This window comes from Plecotus auritus, assembly GCF_963455305.1.
Source record: "Plecotus auritus genome assembly, chromosome: 7".
In the NCBI taxonomy this organism is placed as follows: Eukaryota; Metazoa; Chordata; class Mammalia; order Chiroptera; family Vespertilionidae; genus Plecotus; species Plecotus auritus.
In genome coordinates, this window is record NC_137774.1 from 68,899,091 (window position 1) to 68,915,897 (window position 16,807).

At 58.3% G+C, this 16,807-nt stretch overlaps 2 protein-coding genes across 3 annotated transcripts in view; one reads left to right on the forward strand and one right to left on the reverse strand.

The window, feature by feature from the left end:
* The first annotated feature begins 691 nt into the window (after positions 1-691).
* MPG (N-methylpurine DNA glycosylase) lies at positions 692-9,488 on the forward strand. The gene is made up of 4 exons (XM_080681528.1): positions 692-812; positions 2,926-3,147; positions 5,716-5,920; positions 9,032-9,488. Exons 1-4 carry the CDS (start codon positions 789-791, stop codon positions 9,406-9,408), a joined length of 828 nt encoding a protein of 275 aa, XP_080537654.1. The 5' UTR covers positions 692-788; the 3' UTR covers positions 9,409-9,488.
* Positions 9,405-16,807, reverse strand: part of NPRL3 (NPR3 like, GATOR1 complex subunit) — a 38,298-nt gene continuing 30,895 nt past the window's right edge. For both annotated transcript variants that reach the window (XM_080681527.1, XM_080681526.1), the window contains 5 exons: positions 14,437-14,543; positions 13,777-13,906; positions 11,603-11,792; positions 10,813-11,005; positions 9,405-10,389 (listed from right to left, as the gene is read on the reverse strand). In XM_080681527.1, coding sequence (XP_080537653.1) covers positions 10,224-10,389; positions 10,813-11,005; positions 11,603-11,792; positions 13,777-13,906; positions 14,437-14,543 — 786 coding nt within the window. In that variant the 3' untranslated portion in view covers positions 9,405-10,223. The remainder of the gene's footprint in view (positions 10,390-10,812; positions 11,006-11,602; positions 11,793-13,776; positions 13,907-14,436; positions 14,544-16,807) is intronic.

The window sequence follows — 16,807 nt, forward strand, 5'->3', positions numbered from 1 at the left end:
GGCGTTCACGGGTCCCCTTGGGTCCCCACAGCCCTAGTCCAAGCCTCAGCCTGATGGGGAGGCTGGCCATGCTCTAGCAGGCCCACTTCAGGGCGGGCGGGCTCCTCTCAGCATCCTCGCGGTGGGAGGGGTCGGGACTCCACTTCGGAGACAGAATCCCCAGACGTGTGATGACCCTGGCGTGGGCTTCCTGTGAGTCTTTCCACCCAAATGACTCCCTCCGAAGGCAGGTCCCAAGGACCCGGTCTCCCACAAACTCCCTCCCGTGACCTCCACGTGCACCCCCACCGTCTGCAGGCCCTTCTCCAAAGCACTACACCTCCAACAGGAGCCCTTCGAGGGTCCAGACAAGGCTCATGACGGACCAGTCCTCTTGGTGGCATCACCACCGGCTGGTAGAGGAGTGGGCTCTACGGCTACGGGGGGGAGCGGAGTGCAAGCGGGGCGGAGGCAGGTCACTGGGAGCGGCGGGTCTCGCCCAGCCACAGCCGCTTTCTCCCCCTGCTCACACCGCAGAGCCCCAGCACTCCCGGGTCTGTGTCCAGGATGGGAGGTAAGGCGCTCGGCCAGGGGATCTCCCGGGAGCCTGGGTCCCAAGGAACCACCTCGATGTGGCCCCGCCCGACCCCTCCTACGGGGCGGAGTCGGCGGCCGCTCCCGGGCTTCCGCCCTCCTCTGCGCAGGCGCCGACCCCACCCCCGGCAGCGGCGGAGCTTCCGGGGGTGGCTGCAGGGTGGGCTCCGCAGGGGGCTGGCCGGTCCCGCAGGAGTCCTGGCCCCAGCCGCGGGATGCCCGTGCGAAGCGGAACCCAGGTGAGTGCGCACCCAGGTGAGCGCGTTTCTCGCTCCAGGCACGGCCGAGGGTCAGTCTCCGAGGGCGAAAATCTTACCCGGAGTCGCACAATCCGTGGAAAACCAGTAACGTGCGCACGGCGGCCCTCGACTGGGTCTGCGGTTCCTAGGCGAGCGCCTACCGGCGGGGTCGGGCTCCTGGCCGAGCTACATTTGCCGGAGCTACATTTGCCAGAAAAAAAAGTCGAGGCCCGGTCCGAGGTCTCCAGGGAGGTGTGGGAAGAGACCCCAACACCGGTTAAATGCTGGGCACTTGGGCCCAGCTCAGATGCTCCCTCCCCAGCAGCCGGCCTGCCTGGCCTAGCATTTGGTCCCTAGTGTCTGTCACAGCCAGATCAATGCTCTCCCTTTATTTACTAACTCCCTGTTAGCCCAGTTTTGATGGAGGGCTGGTGGGTCCCTTGGAGACCCGCATCCAGGCCAGGCCCTCTCAGCCTGGCAAGAAACACTTATGCCAGGCTTGGCCCGGAGGTATCCCTAGTGGACAGTGTTCCCTCCCGTCATTGAGTGCTTGCTGTATGCCACCCAAGTGCTCTCCTGGCTTCTCTCAGGACAGTTGTGATTGGTTCCCTTACCGTAGATGAGGAAACAGGAGGGTACCTTAGGTCATTTTCTGGTGCTTCTCACCCAGGGAACCCTCATTCCTAACCAGGGCCAGGTGATGTGAGTGAGGCACCCAGGTGCACAGTTTGAGACCCCACTTGGGTACAACAGCAGGGTCACCAGGTTCCTCAGCCCTCAGGTTAAACAGCCTGCATCACCATCACCACGAAGGCCTGAGGCAGTTTCAAATCCTACGTCTGTGATGGGGAAGCTGAGGCCTCTCTGAGCCTCAGTCCCTGGACAGCCATATGAGTCCCCCACCACCCGGGGTGGGCCAGGGCAGAGACTCAGAGTGACCTGAGTGCCATGGGGCAGGCCGGGGGCCAAACTCGGTGAGAGCAGGGGCATCAGCGTCCCAGAGTCTGAGCCCCTGGTGGGGATTGGCAGATGGGCTGGGCTGCAAAGACGGTCACGTCAGCGTCCATTCTCAGCAGACTGGCGGCCTCCACTTGACATGGAACGTCAGCACTTATGTTAAAAATAATGGGTCTGTCACATGCTACGGAGACACGGGTCCTGCTGCAGAGCAGCCCTTGAGGGGGTGTTCCCAGGCCCTGCTGCCCACCTGCTCCTTCATCTCCCCCTGCTCTTGGGAGATCAGCCGTTCCTAGAGCAGCCAGGTTTCCTTGGTGGGAGCGGGGTCCGTGTGGCAGGTAGGAGGCAGAAAGTGATCCTCCTCATCCCTCAGGAGACCTCACCTTTGCCCTACTTATTCTGACATTCTGGGTCATGAGGCAGAGGACAACTGGGGACTCACTGGGGTGGGGGGTGGGGGGGTCATGAGCTTGGAATGGGGCCAAGCAGGTGGTCAGCCTGGTGTTCACCCACCTGTGTGTGTCAGACCTTCTAGGCCAGTGGTCAGCAAACTGCAGCTCACGAGCCGCGGTTTGCTGCTCTGTTGACTAATGAGTTTGCCGACCACTGCTCTAGGCCATTCTGACATGGAGTATGGCATAGTGGATGTGTCAGCTGGTGGGAGAGGGGGGTGTTGGGTGTCACACCCTCAATCCATTCCCCCACCAAATTCCTGGTTAAGGTCTGAAGGGTTCCAAAAGCAAGCTCAGAATCCATTTGGGATCCATAGGATAAATGGGAATCAGAGGATACCAGCCCTCCTGTGCCAGCCGTGGGTGCCCACTGTCCCCTCCCTGGGTCTGCAGCCCTTTGCCAGAGTTGTACATGTCCTGCATGTGGCAGGTGTGTGAAGCAGTGGACAGGGACCCTGTCCCTGCTGCCACCAACCTCTCCTCGCATGCACTCTTTCCCCACGGCCTCCTGGGACCCTCTTGAGCCAGGCACTGAGCACATCGGGTCTGGCATTCTGTTTGCACAACATGGTCGCCCTCATTTTGCAGATGAGGAAACTGAGGCAGGCAGTCAGATACGGTCCTGAAGCTGCAAGCCTGACTCCACCGCACAGCCCTCTGCCTGCTCCTACTCAGACGCTTTATTTGGTTCTTTCCTATAACAGCTTTCCCGCAAACTGGGGCAAAAAAAGCAGCGACTTTTGGAGGCAGAGCAGCATCAGAGCCCACCAGATGGAAACCCAACACCCTCCTCCAAGGAGCCCCGCCTGGGTCTGGGTCCCCAGCGCAGTATCTATTTCTCAAGCCCAGGAGACCCCCCTGCTCGACTGGGACTAGACTTCTTCGACCAGCCTGCAGTCCCCCTGGCCCGGGCGTTTCTGGGACAGGTAATGTAGATGTAGTGACGCGGCCTCTGCCGAAGTGGCCATCACCATGCAACGTCTGTGGGCATCAGACCTCTCATCACCGGGCTTGCGTCCCTGACTTGGCCCTGCTTGTCCTCACGCAGTTAGCTGCTTTGCCCACACTGGTAGCTTCACCTCAGTCATCTGGGAGGGGGTGGGTCTGGAACCAGCTGGGACGAATGCTGAGATTGTGAGCACACTGGCCTCCACCTGGTATTGCCCTCAGGGCAGGTTTCTTTCAAGTGCTGGCCCCGGTGTCTGTGGGGGGCTAACTTTGTCCCCCTGTCCCCTGGCACAGTGCCCCTCTGTAGCTTGTCTGTGTAGTAGTGAGAGCTTTTAGCCACATGAGAACAGTGGCCGTGGCCTACGGCCTTCCCAGTGTCAGGCTTGCCTTGACACACCGCTTCCTGCTCACCATAGCAGCTCACAGTGCTAGTATTGGCTGCCCAGCCACCCCTGTAGCTCATCCTGGGTCATGCAGGCTCAGGGCCTAGCCTGGGAAGCGGGGATGGTGCAGGACCCAGGTGCCAGCAATAGCAGAGTTTGGGCCACCTCTGTCTGGAGCAGCATGTGGGTGTTGTTCCTGGGTTTTGGTCCTCTTCGAGATTCCATGAGACCACCTTTAGGTTACAGTGGCCAAGTGGATCCGTTTCTGTGACTAATAGAAAAAGGCACCAGGAGCTGGGTGCTGAAAGGAACAGATCCTACAATGTGAGCTAGTGGAGCGTAACCTAAAGTAGGACTTCATGGGTAAGGGCCAGACCTGTCTTTCAGCTGCAGGGGCCCAAAGGTCCTTCTAAAAGTACCCTACATAATGAGGGCATATGCTCTCACATACAGTGGCTCATGGGGCAGAGGAGTCCCTGCGTCAGGTCAAGGGCGTGTCAGTTTCCCTTAGGCCCCCATCATGCCCGCTCGAGCCCGAGGGTAGAGAGGACAGTCTCCAGCAGAGGCGGGTTTCGCACTGTGTCCTTGTGGTCAGGGAGGACAGCCTCTTACAGCCTCCCAGTGGATGTCCTTGCAGACCACGAGGCCAGGCTCGGGTCATCCCTCTACAGGTCATTGCAAGGAGCAATGAGTTTCCATGACACCCAGACCGCTCTCAAGTCGCCCTCTTGTCTGAGAAGGTGTTGCCTCCCCCAGGACCCTCCACCAGCAAGGAGATGTGTTTGAAATGGGCATGGGAGGCAACCAACATCTACTATCTGGAAATTTTATCAGAATTAAATTCAAGTTAAAAAACAACAGTGAGAAAAGAGCCATGAGAAGCTCCCCTTCGAAGGGCAGGCACCCCGTTGGCCTCTGGAGGTGTGGAAACAGGAGAGCGAGGCTCATGGAGGAGCCCCTTGACCCCTGGAAGGATGGAAGCGAGGCCTCATCTGAGATGGAATGGGACTTCCTCTTCATGCCTGGAGATGGGCTCCCAGGGCGGGCATCAACCCCCTTCTTTCCTCCTCTCTGTCTCAGGAAGGCCTCCTCCAACACTACCCCAGAGTGTCCAGCTTCAGCACTCGCCTCCCTGTCCCATGACACAGATCCTGGCCGCAGACACACTGGGCTCCCTGGGCTAAGGCAGGGGTGGCTCGGCTGTCCAACTGATTGCTCTGGCCTAAGGACAAGGCAGGTGCTGGGCACATTCCTGGGGAGGTGGCTGCTCCCAAAGCCCCACTTTGAACCATGGTCAAGTCAGGCCTGGAGCTTTGGACTCTGGGCCATACTGTGCTGTGCAGCCCAGAAACAGTCCCCTCCATAGGGCAGAAAGGCTCCGGCTAGGAAGCATTGACTCCGCATGCTCAGCACTCCACAGGTCTGGCTCCCCTGGGCAGCCCTCCTAGGTGCTTTGCTGGCCTGAGAGCACCCGCTGCCCCCTTCGCCCCCCCCCCTCGTCCGTGACAATCCCTGGCAACTGCCCCTGTCCTCAGCTGGCCCCTCTGTCCCCTCCTGGTCCCACCTCTGCCCAGGGTATTGTCCAAGCAAACTGCAGCCAGGCTCATCTTCCTGGCCCACTGCCCACACTGACCCCATTCCTTGTGGAGCTGGCTACACCCAGGCCATGGTTCGGCCAGGAGCACGGCAGGCAGCCAGTCCTGCTGCTCAGAAAGGCCTTTCAGCTGGTGGCAGGAGCTGAGTGTGAGAGTACTTTGTGTTTAGTCCACAGGCAGCCATGGTGGGACAACACTGGGATGTCCTCCATGCTGCCCTACCCCAGCCTAAGCATGTAAGTTCAGGGGGACCCTGAGGATGAGGAGGTGGTGTGATGGAGGGTCTGAGAGGACATGGAGTGGATGAATTCACTAGTGCTGGTTTGCAGCCCAGCAAAGGCCAGAGCTTGAAATGGCTGCAACCTATGGACAAGACACTCAGTGAACAAGGTCTGTTGTCTAGAGGTCCACCAAGACAGAGGGACATTGGGGGAACACTGAGCCAAACCGGCTAGGTCTGCCCTGGCTGGCCTGGTGTGCCCAGAGCTAGGGAGGTGCGGTCCAGGCTGTGGACTGTCAGGTGGAAGGAACCACTCTTCGTGTCCTGAGCTGACACTGGTGCCCACAGGTTTTGGTCCGGCGACTCGACGATGGCACAGAGCTCCGTGGCCGCATTGTTGAGACTGAGGCATATTTGGGGCCAGAGGATGAAGCTGCCCACTCGAGGGGGGGCCGGCAGACCCCCCGCAACCGCGGCATGTTCATGAAACCGGGGACCCTGTATGTGTATTTCATCTATGGCATGTACTTCTGCATGAATGTCTCCAGCCAAGGTGAGCAGTGCTGGGAGCTGGAGCAGGAGGCCTGGACACAGCCCCCTCGGCTGGCAGACCCTTGGGAAGACCAGGGTGGGGCAGGTGTTTGAGTAAGCAAGTGCCATTGCTGGGCTAGGTCAGGGTTCAGGAACTCTGGCTGTAGTCACAGGGTGGTCAGAGGGGCCGGGGACCCCCATGAAATAGAGGTCATGGGTTGACCCGAACACATAGCACACAGGTTCCATGAGGCCACCGCTGGCTCCAGCTCAGACCTGGTGTCACCAAAAGGCCAGGGTAGACTCGAGGGGCTGGTTGTGGGAAAGGAGGGTGAAATCCATTTGAGTTGAGTAGGGCTCTGGCAGGAGCCTTGCCAGGCTGCCAGTTATGGGGTCTGAATCAGTTCTCAACCGGGGATGATTCTGCCACCCTGGAGGAACATTAGGCATTGTCTGGAGGCATTTTTGGTCATCACGGCTGGTGGGTTGGTGCTGAACAGCTCACAATGCATAGGAGACCCCCCATCACAAAAAGCCATTCGCCCCAATGTCAGTAGTGCCAACGGGGAAGATGCTGGACTAGAGCTCCCAGAACCCACTCAGCTCATGGGACCTGTCCGGGTGGCCTCTGCACTTTGTGAGCAGGTGGCTATGCTTTCTGGGTGGTCTGTGCTCAAAAGAGCCCACAGCACCATCTTATCAGAGCCACTGCTGACAGGAGCAGGGTCTGCCCAGCCCACGCTGGCTTCCAGTCCCCGTGTCTGTCTGTCTGCTAAGCCTCATGCTGGTCCCAAGATGAACGAATGCTGAGGAGGCCAAGGGGGATGGGTTTAGAGTGCTATAAGTCAGACACACTTGTTGAATGATTCTAGGGGCGTGGGAGCTGTGACTGCCTAGAGGGCAGCTGAGGGTGTTCATTGTCAGAGCTGCAAGGGCATGAGGTCTGGATAACCCGGCTGGCCCTGTGCCTGGCACTAAAAGGGTGTTGAGGGAAACTGAGTGGCTGGACATCAGGATGGCAGGGAGCACCCCAGGGCCCTATTCTCACTCTGGAGCTTATTTTGGTCGTCCTATGAGGTGGGGCTGAACTCAGATAAGGAGAGAGACTGAGTCCAGAGGTGTCTGGGGCTGTGGTCAGCAAGGGAGGGAGGAGCCAGGGCTTCTGAGGGTGGGCAGGGCAGATGTGGGAGGTGGCATTAGTACTTTCTGGACACATGACCGACATGCCCCAGGAACACCTGGTTCAGGAGAGCAGCAAACCACATGGGTACAGAGTCTGGGCAACGGCTATCCAGGTACATCAAGGGAGAGGGGGCCAAGTTGGAGCTCCACGCCTGCCTGCCCTCAGGGTGGGCGCAGTGCAGAGATGACCAGGAGAGCAGTTGGTATGATTGCCAGGGCCAACAGGTGGTGCGGGTGGAGTAGAGGTGAGACTGGAGACTCGGTGGGAAGAAAGTTAGGTGTTCTGATTTTATGTCAGGGCGCAGGATTCAGATGCGTTCCAGGAGTGGGGGCATGGGATAGAGGGGGTAGGCTGCTCCTTCAGCCCATTTGGGAGGTGAGATAGTGAGGGACGTGCTACACCTACAGCAGCTCGGCATGGACAGAGGAAGCCCTGAGGCTGGTGGGCTGGGCAGGGCCCAGCAATTAGAGGGACTGGAACTTCAAGTCTTTGCTCGCCCTTAGTATATCTTTATTTTTTGTTTGTTTTTATTTATCCTCCCCCGAGGATCAAATTTCCCATTGATTTTTAGAGAGTAGAAGAGAGGAGGACAGAGAAAGAGAAACATCGATGTGAGAGAGACACATTAATCGGTTGACTCCCGCATGAGCCCCCACCAGGGCCAGGGATCGGGCCTGCAACCAAGGTACGTGCTCTTGACTAGAATCAAACCTGGGACCCTTGTCTGCAGGCCAGCACTCTATCCACTGAGCCAAACCGGCTAGGTCTGCCCTTAGTATATCTTTTTTTTTTCCCAATATATTTTTACTGATTTCAGAGAGGGAGGAAGGAGAGATAGAAACATCGATGAGAGAGAATCGTGGATCAGCTGCCTCCTGCACGCCCCACACTGGGGATGAAGCCCACAACCCAGGCATGTGCCCTGACCAGGAATCAAACTGTGACCTCCTGGTTCATAAGTCAATGCTCAACCACTGAGCCGTGCCGGCCAGGCTGCCCTTAGTATATCTTGAGGTTCTTTGAAAACTGACTGGTTAAAAGCATCTGGTCACAAAAACCCCACCTGCCAGCTGCCAGTTATGGGGTCTGAATCAGCAGGGAGTGTAGCTGCTGCATCCACTCAGGGTTCTCCCAGGTCCTGATGAGGCCTGTACGGTGAGACCCAAGAGTGGGGACTGGCCTGGCCACCCCTCAGGCTGAGCTTCTCAGACCCCCAGGTAGAAGGGTAGGCCAATGTGTCAGCAGAGCTGGTGTCTCAGGAGAGTGGCCTTGCTGGGATTGGGGCTTCTCTGGCCAGGGTCCAGGTCATCACTGCCCCTAGCCATGCAGGGCCAAGGGAATTTGGACAAATGTGTCTTCTTGGGCCCAGGGTGTCAATTTGCTGAAGTATTCTGGACCGGTGGACCGGTGGGCCAGAAAGGATCCCAAAGCGGGGGGGGGGGGGGGGGGGGGGGGGGGAGGGGTGCGCGCTATCAGCAGGCACCTCCTTCTGCCGTTTGTCTCCCCACTGAGTCATGGGGTGAGGTTCACCCAGCATCCTATGCACACTGCTAGCTGCTCTGAGCCAACCTTCTGGCTTGCCCAGTAGACACTGGGTGGGTAGAGGCAGATGGGGGAACCCTGGGCCTGGGTAGAGATGACCATGCCCAGGGAGGACCAGCCATTTGGGGTTTCCTTTGCCAACCTCAAAGCTGCTGCTGGTCACCAAACAAGAGGAGGCCAACTGCAAGCCCTTGCGATGCCTTTTCCTTGGTTCTCCCGAGCTGGTGGTCGGGCCCTCTGGCTTCATGGAGGTACCACCTGGGGCCTTGTGGATGCAGGTGTGTAGGAAGTGGGTGTGGACCGTGAATGAGTACAGGGGTGCTCGGGGAGGCAGCTGCATCATCCCTGCCGCACTGGCTGTGCCCTGGGTAGGGAGGGCCAATCACTGTCTGTCTGTTTGTCCCATAGGGGATGGAGCATGTGTCTTGCTGCGAGCACTGGAGCCCCTGGGGGGCCTGGAGACCATGCGGCAGCTTCGCAATTCCTACCGGAAAGGCAGTACCGGCCGAGCCCTCAAAGACCGTGAGCTCTGCAGTGGCCCCTCCAAGCTCTGTCAGGCCCTGGCCATCGACAAGAGCTTCGACCAACGAGACTTGACCACGGACAAGGCTGTGTGGCTAGAGCACAGCCCCCCGGGGCCCAGGGAGCCAGCTGTGGTGGCAGCAGCCCGAGTGGGCATCGGCAACGCAGGAGAGTGGAGCCAGAAGCCCTTGCGCTTCTATATCCAGGGCAGCCCCTGGGTCAGTGTGGTGGACAGAGTAGCTGAGCAGAACACACAGGTCTAAGCAAGGGCCTGCTAAGGACAGGCTTTTTAATTGTTTAAAAACCAAATAAATGCTTTATTTCTAGAAAACGTGTCACTTGTGTCTCAGCCAGGGCCCCTCAATGATCAGTTCCTCCTCCAGGATGTGGATGTCAGGGGCTACGTGTGCAGCAGGGCACCTAGAGCCAGGCCCAGCATGGACACTGCCTTCCTCAGGCCCGATGAAGGCCCACTGCACCCCCACCCTTGTGAGGGAGGACTGAGAACACCAGTGCAGAGCCACCCCCACAGGGGAGCCAAGTAAGCATCGTGGACGAGCCCAGGCCCTCATGCCTCAGGTGGCAAAGGGGAGCAGACGGTTAAGGTATGAGCCTCCTGGCGGCTGTGGTGAGGGCCAGGGTAGAGATGACCATGGAAGGCCCACAGCAAGCTGGGAGGAATGGGGCAGTGCTGGGCCAACAGGCCAGGCCAGGCACTGGGCCCTCAGTCAGAAGGGCAGCAGTGGAAGGGGCCAGGGAACACAGGCAGGATTGGGAGGGAGGTCAGAGAAACACGTGGCCCAAATCTGTGTGGGAAGCATGCAGCCTCACTCAGCATGAGTCCTGGCCGGCTCCCCCAGCTCAGAGCCTCACCTTCTCAGCTCAGACACCGGATCTGTTTTGAGGACTAGACAAGTGAGAATGCAGAGGGTAGCAGCCCCATGAGGCAGCTGACCCAGGCTGAAGTCGGGTCTCAGGGCTAAAAGGACTCCAGCCAGGTCGGGAGGGAGCCCTGGGGTGGGAGATGCCGGTGCCCCCATGCACTGCAGCAGCCTGCCTCTGCATCCTCGGCCCAGGCTCACGTCAGCAGTGCCTGGAAGACGGCGATGACTGGGTCCTCATGGGTGGTCACCACCAGCACACTGCGGAACTTGTCGAAGAGCATGAGCAGCTGCGAGCGCCTTGTGTTCTCATTGTACATGATCTCCTCTAGGTGGTGGCGGCCACGGAAGTACTGCAGGAGCCTGGAGGGGAGGATTGGCACAAGCCCAGGCTGGCCTCTGTTCCAACAGCCACTGAGCGGCCCACAGGCCAAAACAGAGCTAGTGAGGGCGTCTCAGAGGCCCAGGAGGCAGCTGCCCATGCCCCCCCCAACCCCCCCCAACAGGAGCAGGTAAGTGTCCTGGGCTGTTGCCCACCATGGTTCTCTGAAGTGGGTCTGTGAGAACACATTACAGACCGGTGTCTCAGCAACAGACTGAACTCACGCCTGGCATGCACAGGTAGCAGGCAGGGACACCCAAGTGTATGAGACATCCCCTCAACCAGCGAGTGCTATTTGTCATCAATGGATTTAAGTTGCGGGTTGTTGGGTACAGCCCCATCCACTTCCTGTCCTGACCCTCCCTAGACTTGGGACCTAGCCCCACCTGTCGCCCCGCTCCCACCTGGCAAACATGCGGAGGTCCTCGGGGTTCTGGGCTGCAGGCACACTGAGGATGGCTGCCCGCTCGTGCTCTGACAGGCTGGCCAGCAGGTTCTCTGTCATCCTCTTGTTCAGCGGGGAGTCTCCACTGGGGAGAAGCTCTGCACTGGAGTTGTCCATGCTGGGGCTAGTGAGCGTCATGTCGTCACTGCTGGCTATGGGTGGGCACGGGTCAAAGAGCAGTCCACCCCCCAAGGACATCCCTCCCACCCAATATGCATGAGGGGCTGGACAGGTCTTCGCCATGAACCTGAAGCCGGAGGCCAAGCCTCAGCCTGGGGAGGCACTGCCCACATAGCCTTCTAGCCCCTCTTCTTCCCAAGCCCAGGGACTTGGGGCGTGGCAATGGCTGCTGCCTTTGGGGGCACGCTATGGCCACACGGTTCTTTCAAAAAGGGACATGGCAGTCACTGTCTCCTCATAGGCCCTGGGGCAGAAGTTTCCATTGTCCTCCCAGTGATGGATGACATGGCAGGCTACTCCTGGCTTGAGCAAGCCCCTGCTCAAGAGCCCAAAGATAGACTCCTCGGAGCCACAGAGGTGCAGGAAAGCGGGGAGACGGATCTCCTGTCCTCCTTTAGAAAGGCTGCATGAGGACTCAGCCGCCCGCATGAGAGGCAGTGTGTGCATGGGGGGCCATTCTGAGCAGCGCCCTTGTTGGACCTCTTGGCCACCACTCCCAAGTGTTCCCCAGGTGCTTGACCACCCCCCACCACCACCACCAGATTGATGCCCTGGGAAGGGATTCCTACTTGGGGAGCCAAAGCTGAGGGCATTGGGTGTGCTGAGGCTGCGGCCGCTGACCCTGGTAGTGAAGGGGACCTCATCCTCGTGCAGGCGGGGCTCGTCCTGGCTGGGTGAGGCCATCAGGCAAACGTAGGTGTGCAGCTGGACCAGGAGCCTGTGCTGCAGCATCCACACTACCATCTGAATGAGCTGGGTCTGTGGGACAGCAGTGTGAGGCCTGGGGCACTGGGGGAGGCTGACCCCACCACCACCCTGTTCCCTTCCTGAGCATGGCCTAAGACACGACCCCACAGGTCATCCTGGAGATCAGGGGGTGCATGAGCTCCAGGGGCTCTCAGGAAGGAGCTCTTAGCTACTGGCTGGCTCTGCGAGCCTAACCCCAGGGAAGGCAGCGAGGCTAGGAGAGCAGCGAGGCCGTATTTGCACTTGCTCCCACCACACCCCTGGGCTGCCCTAGTATCAGGCCTTTCTTGCCCAGAGCTGAGGAGCAGGGCCTGTGACCTGGAGGCCCATGTGCCCTCCCAGCTCAGAGCTACCCCTCTGCTACCCTGTCTCCCCCAGGCCATTGGGCCCTGCCACACAAGCCCCACCACACAGAGCTAGGCCTGTGGGACCCCTTCCCTGTGACATTGCAGAAAGAAGGGGTGGGCAGCTGCCCTGAGAGCAGCAAGTCCTCTCCTCAGCTCAACACAAAAGCCTTCCCGGGGACAGGGACCTATGCTGAGCTGTACGGTGCCCAGGGCATGGCACCCACCCTCTCCTGCAGGCTAGCACCTAAGTAGGAGCAGTGAGGAGCCCTGTGTGGGCAGAGCTCCAGCACAGGTGAGCAAGAAAATGCTCCCAGACGGTGTCCGTGTTCTCAGACACACACATCCACTTGCTCATCTTTGGAGGTCCCCTCCTGGGAGGGGCTGGCTGACCAGGCATGGAAATAGGGGTGTACCATGGGCATGTATGACCTGGTAAAACTAAATAAAACTGAAAAGAGTTGTAAACTAAATTTGAAATTAAATTAAGAAATAAAACAGAGGCTCCAAAGCACTGAAGAGCATATTCCAGGCCTAAAGCTGGAGGGGTGAGAGGCAGGCAGCCTTACCCCAGGGCTGTGCAACCAAATCCAGATCTCTCTCGGCCCCATGACAAGGCATGAGGCTGCCCCACAGGCCTGGCCTGAAAAACCCACCCACTTTCCAGACCATCAGGAAGTCTCTGCTGGAGAGGGGGAGGGTGCAGATGCAAGATGTGTCTTTCTTTCAGCTGCCATGACCTGGCACAGCTCCTGGAGCCCAGAGGCTCCATGAAAGACGGCATTTAGAGCTCTGTCTCACTCCGCATCTAAATGAACCGAGGAACCAGGATCGCCTTCTCATTCACAATTTCACAAAGGAAAGGGCTTGCTTGTAAAAACTGGTTTTGTCTAACAGATTTGCTGCTTATTAAAGCAAATACTTTACTTTTGAGAACACCTGGCCCCATCTCTGACACCTGCCCCATCTGGCCCTGCCCTGGGTCCCTGCCCAGAGGCCCCAGGTGTTCAGTGAAGGGAAGATCCAGGCCACACTCAACCTTGCCAGACATAGATGGAGCTCACCCGGTCACTCCACATGCCTCACACCTCCTAGGATGCGCCCCCCACCCCAGCCCTCACCCTGATCCAGATCATCAGGTGGGTTCTATCCTAGGCCTATCCTCTCCAGGTCGTCTTGGATGAGATTCTGAGTACCAGTGAGCCTAGACACAGTGACCACCTGGACCACGATGGAAGGGAAAGGAGGGCGGGCTCAGGCTCAGTGACAACAAAACCACCTCAGCATCTTCCATCTGTGGGACCCAGGCCCAGAAAGGGGCACCAGGTGGCTCTGTCCCCCCAGGAAAGATTAGCACTCTCCTGACTGGGCCTCTTACTGGGGTTTTAACACTAACAACAATCCACTGCAGCCAGGGTGGGCTCCATGAGGGCATGGAAGGGGGAGGGAGTTGTGACTGCCTAAGTGTTGGGTCACTGGTGAAGCATCTGCAGGGGAGCCAGCTTTTTGTTACACTGGTAGGGCATGCACCACCTACACCACAAGGCCCCTTCCATCCCCTGAACCAGAGCTAAGGGTGCAGCACCGCGGGCCCTTAGACCAGGAACCAGTCCGGGTGGGTGGTTCCTGGGCTCCCAGCGCCTGTGACTCACCTCTTGCACAGGGGGGGCGAGGGGGTTCCTAAATTCTGACAAGGAGACGGGCAAGGAGAATTTAGCAAGGACAGATGGCAGGTCATGAGACGGGAACTGGTGGGAGAACTGCTCAGCCAGTGGGGAATACCTGGAGACAGGTGAGACAAGTGCATCCATGAGCTCAGCGACCTCCCCATCATATTCACAGCACTTGGGCCCTTGCCCTGAGCCTGTGGTAGGCAGCAGGGAAATGCAGCACAGTGAGGAGGTGAGACTGGGTGCAATGGCATAGTGGGAAGGTCAGGATGGGTACAATGAGGACAGATCCCAGCTGCTTTCCTTCAAGGGGTGGCAGTAGCCATGGGCACAGGCCACCCCACAGCCCCTCTAAGCTCTGGAATAAAGGCCAAGGCTCCTGACCACCCATCAGGCACCCCATACAGAGCTCACTGGCTGCAGACATGGCAGGCGCAGGCCCTTCCTGAGGCTGCAGGTGCCAGAGGCGCACAGGCCCATGAGGTGCTGGACCAGGCCAGAACTAGAACCTGGGCACGGCAGAGGCCAGGCATCTGGTCCCAGTGAAGTCCTGGCTAACCTGGAGAGCACCCCCTGGAAGGCCCTGCCAGCCACACTCCCTTCCCATTCGAACCCTGGGCTCTGGCAGCCAGAGGTACTCACAGACACACGCTGGCATTGGGAGAAAGCATGTAGACGTTGTTCTCACACAGCGGGTAGATGATGATGGCCTTGCCCCAGTACACCAGGTGAGCTGCAAGCTGGAAAACCTGCAGGCAGGGGGGCTGGTAGCACTGTGCCTGGGAGGCTGTCCCACTAGGGCTTCTCTCTGACTACCCAACCTCCCCCAGAGGGCTGGGCACAGCCAGCACACACAGCGTTCTCTATGTTCAGAGCAACACGGCTTTGATCACTGGTCCCTGTGCGGTTTGGGACTGTCATTTCCTTTTAGGGCCCGTACTGTCCTGGCTGGCACGGAGGGAAGGTCCTACGCGCACAAGGACATTTGGGACACCCAGGATCACGGGTTAAACTCAGCTGAGCCAGGGGCTCGGCTGGACATCCTGGCAGAGGCAGGTTCCCTCTTTACCATCACTGAGTGCCTCCATGGGGGTGAGTCACCCCCACCTGCATGCAATGCCTGCAGCACTGCCACGGACACCTCTATCTACCTCATTTTGGCACATGGGACCTCCAGTGGCACCACCAACTTGAACACGACAGACATTTCCGTTCCATCACTGACCCTCTTCTCTCATCCCAAGCCCCACTGACATTTACTCTAAAGCAAGGACACGCCCACTCTCCTCCATCTCAGCCACCACCCCACCCAGTGGTCTCCACCTCCCGCGTCTCCCCATAGTCAGAGCACCATTCTAGAGTCCAGAAGTCTACCACCACTAGCACATGCCTGGAGCCGAGGTGCTGGCAGGCAGCCCCCTCCAGGCTCTCGGGAAGAATCTGTTTTTGCCTCTGCTAGCTGCAGCATTCCTTGGCATGTGGCCTCATCATGGTCACATCCCCACCTCCTCTTCTAGAGTCAAATTTCCCTCTGCCTCCCTCTTACAAGGGCCCTTGTGATGACACTGGGCCCACCCGGATAATATAGGACCATTGCCCCACCTCAAGGTCCTTAATCACACCTGTGAAGTCCCACACAGGTCCTGGGGATTAGGAGGTGGAGGTCTATGGGCACTGTTTAGGCAATCACAAGTAATGTACAGCGTGATCCAAATTTTGTTATTCAAAGATAATGTGTGAACTTAGGAGAAAAAATGGAGGAATCTACAGCAGTTATGTCTGGGATATGGAATTGTATGGACTTTCTCTTTTTTGGGTCTGTAATTTGTGTCCTATTTGAACTTTTGTAAGAACATATTAATTCTATCATGACTAGAACAATCCCATTTACTTGTAGATGGATGACATTTACACCTGACGCGGACACAGCTCTCCACTGGGCCACCTGCCGTAGGAAGCTGGACTCCCAGAGCGTGGTGAGTCCACCACCAGGGCTGGGCCTCAAGGAGCTTCCGTACATCCACACCAGCAAGGAAACAAGTTTCTCCCCATGAAGGCCGGGACAGGGAAGCAAAGGAGACGTCATCAAAGCTTTGTCTTTGTCCAAAGAGACTGAGAGCAAGGGGGAGGCGCGGCGTACAGACAGACCTCATGTTGGGCAGCCTCAGTGGACAGAAAGTCAGCTTCTTTCAAAGCTTGGAATGGGAGCTGCAAAGACGCAGATATCTGCCACTGGCCAGCACTGGTCAGCACACAAACTCTGCAGCACATACAGAACAGTGAGCACATTTAAGGTTCTGTGTTTCGTGTCTGCTATGAAGGCAAGCAGGAAGTGGTCCTCAATAGAGCCCCTATGAAACACCAAGGCAGAACCCAATAAACATTCTCACAGGGGCCGACAGAGACCATGAGGTACAGATGATGGAAGGCCTTGTTCTGGATGGCAGAATCCAAAAATGACTGCTTTGGGGAAAACAGCCTGAGAGTCCTTGTTTGACAAGCTTCCCTCAGAGACCCAGGTGGGCCAGCCTCTTGCCTGTGCTCCTCCTCAGCGTAGCCTGAGAGAACTGCCGCCCAGTGGCCGACGCAGGAACTACACGTCCCTGGAACAGGCCCTGCTGCCCTCTGGTGGCCACACAGAGCTCACCGGCACCGGAACCAGAGGAGCCCTTGCCCTTGGCCTGCAATTTCTTCCTGTGCTTTTCCTTGGAAGCCCCCTGGCCCCTGCCCAGGCTCCAACCAGATCCACCGCCAGGGCTGAGGGGGCCTCCATCCAATCAGAAAGGGCATCCCACAAGCACATGCTTCAGCACTGCAGGGGAGGGGTCAAGGCCATGCATGAGGTTAGGTCCTGGCTCTGCATGTGGGCAGGCCCATGTTGTGTCCTTCACTCACTTCCCCTACTTTGAGGGTGCGGTACTGCTTTCTCATGTGGCCACATGCTGTGTACCTCTGCTCCAGCCCTACAAGCCACCCTGTCCTGGCATCTTCCCAGCACTGCAGGGCCTCACTT